A 12,808-nucleotide genomic window follows, 5' to 3' on the forward strand; every position below is an offset into this window, starting at 1 on the left:
CACACGAGATTCATGTGAGTTGAAATTGACTCACCAGCACCTCTTGATGAGGAGGGGAGGGATAGTTAGAGTGGGGATCCGAGTACAGTAAAAAAATTTAAAAAGACAAAGAAATAAGAATTGGGGGGGGAAGTGTTTAGTGACTGGATACCACAGCTGGCAACTCAAAAGATCACAGTTGAAGGTCCTGGATAGAGTGAGCAAAAATGTGCAGTGAAGTTTTAAAACCATGAAAATGACGAGGTTTTCTGGTTTGATAGCGAAGGATGACCTTCAAGGCTGACCCTCCAGCCATGAACTAAACTCGCCCCTTTGGCTCAGCTCTCAGCCAAACAGTGGACAGACCAGCAAAGAATGACAGCAAGGTCTGTTCAGTCCTCAGAGCACCTTAAAAGAGCAGAAGGATAGGATTGTCCCAGGGATAAAGTTCAGAGACAGGAATGAGTAGGCTCTCAGGATTAATGGAAATGCAAATCACAGGGAAGAATCAGGGAGTACAGTTCCATGTGGGTCTGATGATAAATATCATAAAACAAAATACATTTGAATGGAAAGCAAATTTGTTCTCTATACCACAGATTGTTGTATGGTGAAAAACATAGCACAGGAGTTGCAGAAAGTAGAGTCATGTGCTTTTTCTGCACAGTATAAAGGGGACTGTAGGATGGAATGAAGGAAATGTAGTAGAACAGGAGCCTGAAAGCAAAGCATTTCCTCCCCAGACAATTAATGGCTAATGGAGCTTTCTTTTAGCATTTATATAATGTCTGGGGCTAGATTAAGTCTCCTCTTTCTGTTAATATAAGTAGGTGATCACATCTTGGTTACAAGTTTGCCATGAGTTGACAACATAGTTTGATACAAGGTGAGAAGCTAGGCTTATTGACACATTGGACACTGCCAGATAGATGAAGGAGGTGAAATAAAAGGTACAAACTTCAGGGAGATTCTTTTATTATTTCAACAAGTAGATGAGAGAATCTCTGTTCTTTACTATCGCCAGTTGTTTTTTAGGGAGATGTGTGGATGGCTATAATGCTAATGCAACAGGCCCTGGTTTAAGTGGTGGCACAGTGCACAGGTAGTTGCACTGCTAACACAGAGGTGGTGCCTCTGTGGCAGTTCAGATCCTCCAGTGACTCCAGGGGAGAAAGATGAACAGTCTCCTGCCCTGCTGTTTATAGCCTGTGAAACCCACTAGAGGGTCAGCTTCAAGTCTGGTATGACATGATGGCAGTGAGGTTTTTCTGTTGTTCTGTGATGAGTCTGCTACTTTTTCAGATGCTAAAGCTTTATGTGGATGATAAAGGAACTTTGCCCAAGAAGTTGGGTGTTGGATACTTAACGAAGGAAGCAACCATGAAGACTTTCTGAAATGGCAGGTTGAACTATGTCAGCTCATTCTGTAGGCATGCAGCTGTTTTTGCAAAGCATATGCAGCCTAAAATATATGCTTTAATAGACTTTAGGGGAGCTGTGGTGGCCTAGGGGCAAGAAGCTCTGCTGCAATCCCAAAGGCACACTGTTCGAGGCCATCAGCTGCTCCATGGGAGAAGGATGGGTAGTCTCCTTCCAGCCTCTGAAAACCCGCTGGAGGGTCAGCTACGGGTCAGTTCTGACTCGATGGTGCACAACAACCAGAACACACTTTAACTTTTACTCAGACACAATTTAAAAAGTAAGGGAGGATGCATTTACCAGATTAGTGTTCCTGAATGAAAGTCAGGAAAATCTTCTACGGTTTATTCTTGGTTAACTGAAGATTAAGTCCTGACAGCTACATGCTATTCAAATGACCACGATACCATGCCCCTCCCTCTTGGACAAGTCTGTATCAAAATTGGTTCTGTTCCTCGACTTACTCAGTTTGCTGTTGGGAAGCACTGGACAAGGTACTTAGCTCTTCAGGATTTCTTTTCCTTTTGTAAGACGGCACTGGCATTCTTTTTGAGGTTAGTGTGTAAAACAAATGTTTAATAAGCATTCTGTAGATGCTTTTTACTATGGTTATAGAAACTAAGCATTACATCACTTCTGCTAAAACCCTCCCTCAGGTATATTGGTGCACCAGTATAGTTTATTACCTGGCTTGGCCTTTGCCCTGTGACAGTGATTGAATTGTGACCTTAGCATTTCTCTGTATCTGATTAATTTATATCCCATATATGCCGAGTAATAATTTCCTGAGAATATTGAATTTTGAGTGAGTCACCTGTTAATTACTTGTTATTCCTATGCAGTTAATAACTTTAAATTACTGGTCTTTAGGAGAAGAAGGAGGAGTAATTTTATCTTTTAAAAAATACTTTATCCTTTATTTGTGATAGTCAATGTCAAAGGGGTATGTTTTTATTGTTATTAATCTGAACTCTTGCCCTTAAATTAAATAAATATATTTTCTCCTCTGTTGGTAGATAAACCATTCATCGTGTGAAAACGTTTTAGCTATTATTTCACTTGCTATTGGGGGAGTAACTGAAGGTAAGTGTGGTTTTGTTTTTGTTTAGGTAATCTGGGGCATAGCTTGCCTCTGGAAACTCTATGAACTTGGAGAAACAATGAAAGTTATACAAGTGTTCAGCTCTTTTGTTCATAGGGTCACTATGAGTCATCTACGACTCAGTGGCACTTAACAACAACGATCTGGGACATACCAAGCTTTATTTAGGATTTCTTCTCCCCATTCCTTTGTTCCTGCCCAATTAGTTCATGCCTCAAGTTCTGTCTGACTCCCAGCTTAGCCGTGTTGCTATCCCAGTTAATTTAGCACATCTTTCTCTTCTCTTGTTATCACTAAGGAAAACCCTGGTGGTACATAATGTTGTGCCTAGCTGCTAACTGAAAGGTTAGCAGTTTAAATCTGCCAGCCACTTCAGGGGGAGCCAAAATGTGGTAATCTGTTTTCCTAAAGATTTACAGCCTTGGAAATTCTGTGGGATAGTTCATTTCTGTCCTACAGGATCTCTATATGAGTTGTAACGGAATCAAACACTATGAGTTTGGTTTTGGGGTATTAGGTATTTTCTTTGTGTTTTACTTTCTTTGTTCACTTGATAAATATTTATTGAGCATCTACTCTGTGCCTGGTAGTGAAGAATTGTTGTTGTTGTTTAATGCCGTTGAGTCGTAGATGACTCATAGCAACCCTATGAAAGAACAGCCTGAGCACTGTTCGTACATAGAGTTTCCGGAGGCAAGCCATTTTGGAAGTGGATGCCGCTCCTGCTTCCAGGCTTGATTTAGTTGGGAAGCTCCAGCCAACACTGTCCACCATGGGTGCCCATTACCACGATTGGCACATCACTGTCACAGGCTTCAGCATCACAGCAACCATGAGTTACCTCTGTACAGCAACGCACAGACCAGTGCTATACCACCTGGTAGTGAAGAATAGGTTCAGTGATATAAATAAAGCATACTGTTTGCCCATAAGGAGCTAATAGCAAATGCAGGAAACCTACATACTGTGTGTGGTATAAGCACTGTGATTGAAATAGGATTAACATGTTTGGGGCACATAGTATGAAAGTGACTCTCTAAACATGAGTGCTAGGAAGATACGTATGGAATTAGAAGGGAATGACTGCAAAGGCATGCATAGAGAACTGGCAGATGAGAAGATGATGAGAATAGTAAATAAAGAGTCAGGAGAGGAAATTCAGGGTAATTTTTAAAGATCCTTGTGTGCCCTGACAAGAAGGAGCTATAGAAAGAGAATTGGGAGATAACACCAAGAAAACTAGGTGGCGACTGTTGATAGCGGCAGAAGCAGTGAGAGATGTTATCAAGACTTGAAATAATCAAGGCACATAATAAGTACATTGTGTCCACCACTTAATTCACTAAATATTTGCAGAAGGAAGGAATAAAAAGATAGTTCACCAGCACTCTAGTCAATTTAATTACAATATGCATTTAGTTAAATCAGGTTATTGTTGTTGTTATATGCCAGACTCAGCGACCCAATGTACAACAGCTTTGAACCTTGCTCTATTCTGTGCCGATCTTACGGTTTCTGACACGCCTCCCCCATAACCCCATTCACTGAATCAATCCATCTCATAGAGGTCTTCTCCTCCACCCTCCCAAGCATGGTGTCCCTCTCCAAGGACTGGTCCTCCTTGCAACATGTCTAAAAGATGAAGTTTCAGAATCCTTGCCTCCAAGGAGCATCCTGGTTTAACCCTCTACAGGAAAAATATGTTCATTCTCTTAGCCGTCCATGGTATATTCAGTACTCTTCTCCAATACCACAGCTCAAAGGCATCAATTCTTATATCATCCCTAGTCATTGTCCAACTTTCTGATGCATAGCAAGTAATTGCAAAGACTATGGCCTGGATCATGCACAGCTTAGTCTCCAGACTGACATTGTTGCTTTTCAGTACTTCAGAGAGGTATCTAACAGCAGACTTTCCCATCGCAATATGTCTTTTAATTTCCTGGCTGCTAGTGCCAAGAGTATTGATTGTGGAACCAGGCAAACTGAAGCTGTGAATAATCTCAATCTCTTCACCGTCTGTCTTGATGCTGCCAGTCGGCCCAGTGGTGAGAATCCTTGTTTTCTTGATAGTGAGTTTCAATCCATATTGAAGGCTGCAGTCATTGACCTTCTGCAGCAAGCGCTTTAGATCCTCCTCAGTTTCAGCGGATTGTAAATGAGTCTTCCTCCAGTCTTGATGCCACACTTCTCCTCATAGAGCCCAGCCTCCTGGATAATCTGTTCTGCATATAGATTGAAAAGGTATGGAGATAGGACACATCCCTAGTGTACAGCCTTCCCAGTTTTGAGCCATGCAGTGTGTCCTTGTTCTGTTCTGACAGCTGCCTCCTGGTCCAAGTATAGGCTTCACATTAGCATGATCAAATTTTCTGGGACTCCCGTTCTCAGAGTTGTTGTCATTTTGTTGTGATCCACAAAGTAAAAACGCCTTTGCATAAACAATGAAACACAGATAGACATTCCTCTGGTACTCCCTACTTTTATCCAAGATCCATCTAACATTAGCTACAATATCCCTAGTACCACGACCTCTTCTAAACCCAGCTAGCACTTCTGGTAGTTCTCTAGTTGATGTATTCTTTCAGTTGTTTTTGGATAATCTTCAGCTTATTGTGTAAAAACTAACCTTTACACTGTAGTGTTTTAACTATTATTTTGATAAATATCCCTACTAAAACTAAAGCAACACTAGACAAAAGTACCCTTAAAGGATAGCAAACCACTATTTTGGTTACTTAACTTATAGTTCTTAAGTTCTGCCTGTCCCCTCATTCATGAAATAGTCCTGAACCAGTTTCACAAGGCAGTATTCCATTCCTAGTTTTGATCCATTCCCAGGTGTGCTTGGTACACTGATTAACTTGATATATCAGTCTTGTAGGCTAGTAGTTTTTTTCTTAACATTTGAGATTATACCTAGTGTAGACTTAAAAGATTTACTTTAAGAAAGATGAAGAGTTACAAACATGAAACTTATTTTTTTTAAAACAGGATTAAATGGTTTTTAAATTTTTGTTAAGAAGGGAAGTATTAGCTCTTGACATATTATGTTATTGTTTGTGACATGTTTTCAGAATGTCCATAAATATGCTTGGTGGTTCAACTTCTTGTTGGCTGCTGTCAAATACAGTGACCTTACGTAAAACAGAACAAATCCCTCCCCCCAACCCTTGCCCATCATCACAATCTCTGCTATTAAATTTGTTATTAAATCTGTTATTCTAGTCACAATGTCAATCCATCCCTTTGAAGATTTTCCTATCATTCATGGACTCTCCACTTTTCCAAGCATGATGTCCTTTTCTCAAGGGTTAGCCCTCCTAAGCGGAGAGAACCAGAAAAGTGTTACTTGTGCTTTATTGATTATGCAAAGGCATTTGACTATATGGATCATAACAAATTATGGCTGCTGTTGAAAAGGATAGGAATTCTAAAGCAATTGTGTTTTTGCAAAACCTATAAATAAGAAACAGTTGTCTGAACAGAACAAGGGAACACTACACAGTTTCAATTCAGGAAAGGTGTGTGTCAAGGTTGTATCCTTTTCTATACCTAATTAGTCTGTGTGCTGAGCAAATCATTCAAGAAGCTGGACTGTATAAAGAAAAATGTGCCATAGGATTGGAAGATGAAGGTAAACACTTGCTGCAGATCAAAGACTATGTGTTAACAATATGCCTTCGATATATGTTACATCTCAATGTCAACAAAACAAATACCTTCACCACTGAACCAATGGACAAAATCATAATGCAGAAAAATCTTGAAGTTGTCAACAATTTCATTTTATTTGGATCCACTGTCAGTACCCTTTGTGGCAACAATCAAGAAATGTTTGACATTGAGAAAATCTGCTGTAAAGGATGTCTCCAAAGTCCTGAAGAGCAAGGAATGTCAGTTTAAAGACTTAAGGTGTTCATGATCCAAGCCATGGTCTTTTCTGTTTCTTTCTCTGCATCTGAAAATTGGACAATAAATAAAAAAGTCTGAAGAAGAAGTGATGTCTTCACTTCACCAAAGAAGACATTCAGATGTCTAACAAGCACCTGAAGAAATGTTCAAAATCCCTATATCTAAGAGAGATGCAAATCAAAACAGCTATGAGATACCATCTCAACCCAGTCAGAATAGCAAAATTTAACAAACAGCAAGCAACAAATGCTGGCAAGATTGTGGAGAAACTGGAACCCTTATTCACTGTTGGTGGGGGTATAAAATGGTGCAACCACTGTATAAGGCGGTATGGCGCTTTCTGAAAAAAGTCGCAAATAGAGATACCATTTGACCCAGTAATTCCACTACTGGGAATATACCCCAAAGAGACTATAACTGACATCCAAGCAGATATATGCACACCCATGTTTATCGCGGCTTTGTTCACAATAGCAAGGAGTTGGAAACAATCTAAGTGCCCATCAGCAAACGAATGGATAGAGAAGCTGTGGTATATTCACACAATGGAATACTATGCTGCATTGAAAAACAAGGAACTAATGCAATATTATTCAAAATGGGTGACCCTGGAGGACATTTTGCTGAGTGAAGTATCTCAGTGACAAAGGGACAAATACTGCATGTTGTCACTGTTGTGAAACGGGACTGACCTCAGGGTTGGGGGAAGACTGAGAAAGTTGGGTTTAATAAAGTATACTGCATTGAAACAGATGAGGGAGAAAACTGTTTAAAAGGGATATGTGATTAGGTATTTTTGTCATGACAGGAATCTAGACCAAAGGCTACGGTGGAGTGGACCTGGGGGAGGGTTTGTAAAACAATGAAAGACTTTTTCTTAGTGGGGAGGGTTGGAGTAGGGTGGGGAGGAAAGTGTAACAATGAATGAATGGAAATCCAAAGTCTCTATAAATTTTTACTGAAATTAATAATAAATTTCAGTCACTGAATCAATCCACCTCATAGAGGGCCTTCCCCTCCTGCGCTGTCCCTCCATCCTCCCAAGTATGAGGTCCTTCTCCAAGGACCGGTCTTAAAACATGTCCAAAGTATGTTAGACGGAGCCTCAGAATCCTTGCCTCCAAGGAGCCACCTGGTTTAACCCTTTCCAGGATGAATCTGTTTGTTTTCCTAGCAGTCCATGGTACTCTCAGAGCAGAGCTTAGGGCTGTTGTACACAGGGTCACTATGAGTCACAAGCGACTCGATGGCACATAACAACAACAATAAATTTAAATTTAAAAAAAAAATTCAGGGTGGAAAAAAAAAAGAGGTGATGTCTTGATTGATGTACATCCAGAATGCTCCTTAAGGGCAAAGATGGTGAAAGTTCATCTCACTTTTGACATCTTATCAGGAGGAAAAGTAGTCCTCCAGTCCTTAGAGAGAGACCTCATGCGGGGAAATGTAGAAGATCAGTGAAAGAGAAAAAGATGGATTCACAACAGTGGCTATCACAATGGGTTTGAGCTTCACAGAGACCATGAGGATGATGCAGGAGGGAACAAGGTTTTGATCTGTTCACAGGGTTGTAGGGTTCATGAATGTAGTCAACCCGGTGGCACGTACCAACAGCCAATAGCACCTACTGACATGTGGATTCAATTAAAGTGTATAATAGACCATCTGATGTGTATTTCATAAAGCTGCTAAGGATCTTTATTAAGCTTCTGTTCAATAAAGGCACGTTAATCAGTAAAATATGTAAAAATGCTTAGCCTTAAAAAAGCTCATGGTCTAGTTAACAAAAAGGTAAGAGATGATAAATGGATGGGTGAAGTGGCCTGCCCAATGGTATCAGGATTTCTTTAAGAGTAAATGACATTTAATCTATGCTTTGAAAGGTGAGGTAGGACAGTATACACTACATAATAAAGTAGAGAAGGGCTGTGTAGGTAGAAAAAATACTCTGTACAGCACTATAAAAGTATGAACATAGGAAGGTGGTAGGGAACTGAGGAGGGGTTATCTGTGAGCACAGGTTAGGTGAAACATTGGAGGTCAGTGCAGAAGCTGAGAACCCAAGTTGGAAGAATCATCTAACATACACCTACCAGATTGTCATCATCACCAGAAATGTGTTTTCAGATTAGATTTTCAGGCCTGCCTTTAATTTTACTGAAACAGAATCTTTGAGGTTGGATTTTTAAAGAATGAAAGGAAGGCAGTTCTGTAATTGTTACTGTCATGTCTGACCGTGCTACAACTCAGGGCAGGAATATGACTGTCATGTTTCTTGGATGTGTGTTGTAAAGGCCTTCAAGGATCATCTAGTCCAACTTCTACCCTCGTCACACTTGTGTGTAACATTTCAGATGGGTAGTTGTCCAGCCTCTGCACTCATGAGAGCTCATTCCATCCTTTTGTTAGACAGTTTGATTAACCCTTGGGATTTTGTTTCTGTTGAGTTGCAATCTGCTGTCCTAGTTTTGCCTGGTGATTCTAGGCAGTATTCTTCTTAAGTGTAAAGCATCCTCCAGATGTGGTTTTACTTACAGAGTAGAAGTGGAAATAGTACTTTTTCTTTTAATATGTACTATATTAAAATGTTCCATCCTGGCCTCTTTTTCCGAAGCAGAGGTCCCTGCAGCTGACACTGAGACTCTCAAAACACGTGTCCTTATCCTGTAGGCATGGCCCGACATTTCTGTATTTTACCATTCCAGCATACCCAAATGCTGGCAACCCACTGATGTGTCAAATGTGTTAATGGTTACCCATGGCAGACAGTGTTTGGTGGGGCTTCCTGATTAAAACAAGCTTGGAATAAGGAGTGGCATCCACTTCTATAATAGCTTGCCTCCGGAAACCATATGAACCTGGACAAAGGATGAAAATCACACAAGTGTTGAGGACTTTCGTTCATAGGGTTATTATGAAATGTCACATATGACTCAACGACACTTAGCAACAACATATTAAAACGTTGTTTTAAGCTTAGGGTGCCCCTAGTTCTTTTTATATATATACCACACTTAAGTAGCTACTTTTTTAACAAATATAAGTACTCATTGCCTCAAAATAAAAGAAAGAATGAGCAGATAATGAAAAGTATTTTAAAGTCTAAATAACCTTTTCTTAAAAATCTTTTGTTGGTTTTCTTTAATTTGGTTATAGAGATAAACAGTTTTCTACTTTGCCAGTCTTTCTCTTGAAATTATTGGTATTTTTGGGGGGGATATTGTATACCAATGAAAGAATTTTTCTTTTACTTTTCAAAGAAAAGAGTGATCTGGGGGAGAGGGGTCGACAAGGAGAAAAATGCAACAATGAATGAATGGAAATCCAAAATCTCTGTTAAGGTTCATTAAAATTAATAAAATAAAAATTTAAAAAAAATACATTTAAAAAAACTATTGGTATTTTAAATGTTTAATCATACTTGAAATCACTCTCAAGACTTTCTATTACCATTTTTTAAGATCATATCTTCAATTCACAAAGACAGTCTAGCAACATAATTGAACGTTTGAAATGAAATAAGAACATTGGTCATAATTCCTCAGCTTTGAGAAAAACCATTCATTTTGCTGTATGATTTTAATTTTCTAGTCTTTTTTTAAAAAAAAAACCCTCATTGTTATAACCATCGTATACATGCAGTCTTGATTCCTTCCTATTTCACTTAGCATTTTATTGTAAGCATTTTCCCCCAAGTTATAGGCATTATAACTATCATTTTTAATTGGCTGCATTATATTCTTTTAAATAGCTTAGTGGTGAAGAAAACAGACTGGGGAGCCAGATTGCCTGGGTTCATATCCCACCTCTACAACTTACTGGCTCTGTGATCTTGGCAAATTATTTCACTTCTCTGTGTCTTACTTTCCCCATTGTATAAAATGGGGATAACATTAGTATTTACCTCTTCAGGTTATAAGAATCAAATATTCTAGTATATTTAAACCACTTAGTGTACCTGACACATAGTAAATGCTCTCTCTAGAAATGTTTCAAGAAGTATCATCTCCACCACTATTGTATTATTGTGTGTACTTACAAACAAATTACTTAAATATGTTCTGTTTTGGGACTGTTAGGTTTTCTTCTGGTTTTAGTCTTTATAAAGTTTTGTTATAAGTAAATAAGTACCTTTAAAGATACTGTTCAGATTATTGTTTATAGGTTACATTACTGTACAATTGTTGTTATTTTTACTTTTAAATTGGCTTGTGTTCCATTTGAAGGTATTTGTACCGCATCCACACCTTTTGTGTTGTTGGGAGATGTGTTGGATTGTCTTCCTTTGGATCAATGTGACACAATATTCACTTTCGTGGAAAAAAATGTTGCTACTTGGAAATCAGTAAGTGTTTTAGTTTCTTTTTCTGCTTGTTTTATCTTTTAATAGATCTAAAATTCTAAGGGTAGATTTTTTTCCTTCATACTTCTAATATTTCTGGTTGCCAAAAAGTTTGTCTCAGTGAAAGAAATATATATGGTTCTGCTATTGGAGCTAGGTAAGAATCATTTGTGGGAAAAAAATTAAGTTAAAAATTTTATAAAATAGGAGCAACTTTAAAATACATATTTTACATGTTTAAAACAATGAATGAATATCCTATTTAGTAATCTCAGATATCTAAAAAGATATTTCTTTTATTAAAAATATATTTGCTTAGAAAAAGTCAAAGTATAATAAATTCTCAGTGTGTGTTTATTTTAGTGTTTATTTCATGTGACTTATATAAGAGTATGCAGCCACTTCTGAGCAACAATAGCAGTTCTCTTTCTTAATTTCAGAATACTTTCTATTCTGCGGGAAAAAATTATTTACTACGTATGTGCAATGGTAAGTGATTGTATTTAAAAATGTAAATATTTCTGGAGAAAATAAGACATTTAAAAATTAAACACCAGTGACAAAATTATAAAACTACTCTGGTGTCTTTGTTTTTTAAATAACATTTTGTTAGGGAGCTCTGGTGGCCTAATGGCAAGAAGCTGCACTGCAATCCCGGAGGTATGCTGCTCAGATAATCCACCAGACGCTCTGCTGGAGAAAGAGGAGCTGTTTCCTCCTGTACCAGTCATCTGATTTGACGGTACACACACAAAAAATAATGACATTTAAAAACAAAAACAACAAAAAATAAGTTTGTTACTTTAAGCTGGTTCTATTCTTGAGTTTTAATTAATTGAGAAACAGAATAGCTTAATAAAGGTTATCTGACCCATGCTCAGCTTGTTCTGTTTCAGTTCTTTATGTACTTTTTTAAAAAAGATTTTTCATTTCTTAAACAATTTTTTTTTTAAATTATTTTTGTGTGTGTGTACCGTCGAATTGGATCTGACTGGTATAAGGAGGAGATTGCCCCTCCTTCTCCAGCAAAGTATCTGGTAAATTCGAACCACGTACCTCTGGAATTGCAGTGCAGCTTCTTTCCACTAGGCCACCAGAGCTCCCTTATGTACATTTTTGAGACCCTTGTTTTGAGAGCTACTGCTTGACAAACCGGTTAAGAAACTTAGGTATGACATGTAAAATTATTTCTTCTGTGTAACCTTCATTTCTGTATATTATTATTAGATCTCCTCAGAAGATTATCCAAATCTCAGAATACAGTCTTCTGTGGGCGAATTCAACTCTTTTTGGCCAGACTTTTCCCTTTATCTGAAAAATCAGGTATGCACTTATATATTTGATAAATCCTATGTAAGAAAGTCTTTTCCAATTTTAGTGGATTCTAATCAGTCATGGTGGTAATGAGAAAAATAATATTGAGATATAATAGAAAATTGTCAACCTTATTGACAACTTATAATTACTTAAAGTAATTCTATTAGTTCTGTGTTTATATAGATCTATATTGGAAACATTGGCCTCATTCTCTTTTTTTCTTGAATTTTGTTTATTTCATTGTTATTTAGAATATACACAGCAAAAAAGCATGTTCAACCATTTTTGCACATGCAATTCAATAACATTGTTTACATTCATTCTTTAAGTTGAATTTCTCTTCCTTTCCCATCCTTCCCCCACCACCTTATCTTTTTCCCCAGTTGTTCTTCCCCTGTGAACATAAACTCTGTTCACTAAGGATCCTGTCTAAAGTTTTGCCGGGCTCTGTTCACTTTGATTCCACATAGGTGGATCTTTAGAAAACATAACACTCAAGGCTGACATTCTTTACTTTCAAAATTCACTGCCATGAAGTCAGAACCAACTTATAGCTGGCCCTCAGGGAAGGAGATTCCTACCCTCCCTTGGAGTCATAGGAAGATGTGAACCACCAGAGGTGCATCCTTTGGCTTGGCAGTGCAACTCCCTGCAAAATGAGGTTCTAGCGCCCCTAAACATTCTTTATAGTTAGGGTATACTACTGTTTGGTTTAACAAAACTTCAGGGTGGTT

The 12,808-nt window shown here is 38.1% G+C and overlaps 1 protein-coding gene across 1 annotated transcript in view; it reads left to right on the forward strand.

Annotated features, from left to right (window-relative positions):
- THOC1 (THO complex 1) overlaps positions 1–12,808 on the forward strand; it is a 71,526-nt gene that overhangs the window by 3,811 nt on the left and 54,907 nt on the right. The window contains exons 4-7 of the mRNA XM_006901289.1: positions 2,415–2,481; positions 10,642–10,760; positions 11,198–11,246; positions 11,985–12,080. Coding sequence (XP_006901351.1) covers positions 2,415–2,481; positions 10,642–10,760; positions 11,198–11,246; positions 11,985–12,080 — 331 coding nt within the window. The remainder of the gene's footprint in view (positions 1–2,414; positions 2,482–10,641; positions 10,761–11,197; positions 11,247–11,984; positions 12,081–12,808) is intronic.

The sequence above is a fragment of the Elephantulus edwardii genome, unplaced genomic scaffold (genome assembly GCF_000299155.1).
Source record: "Elephantulus edwardii isolate Elephantulus edwardi_28Jun2011 unplaced genomic scaffold, EleEdw1.0 scaffold00316, whole genome shotgun sequence".
NCBI classification, from domain to species: Eukaryota; Metazoa; Chordata; class Mammalia; order Macroscelidea; family Macroscelididae; genus Elephantulus; species Elephantulus edwardii.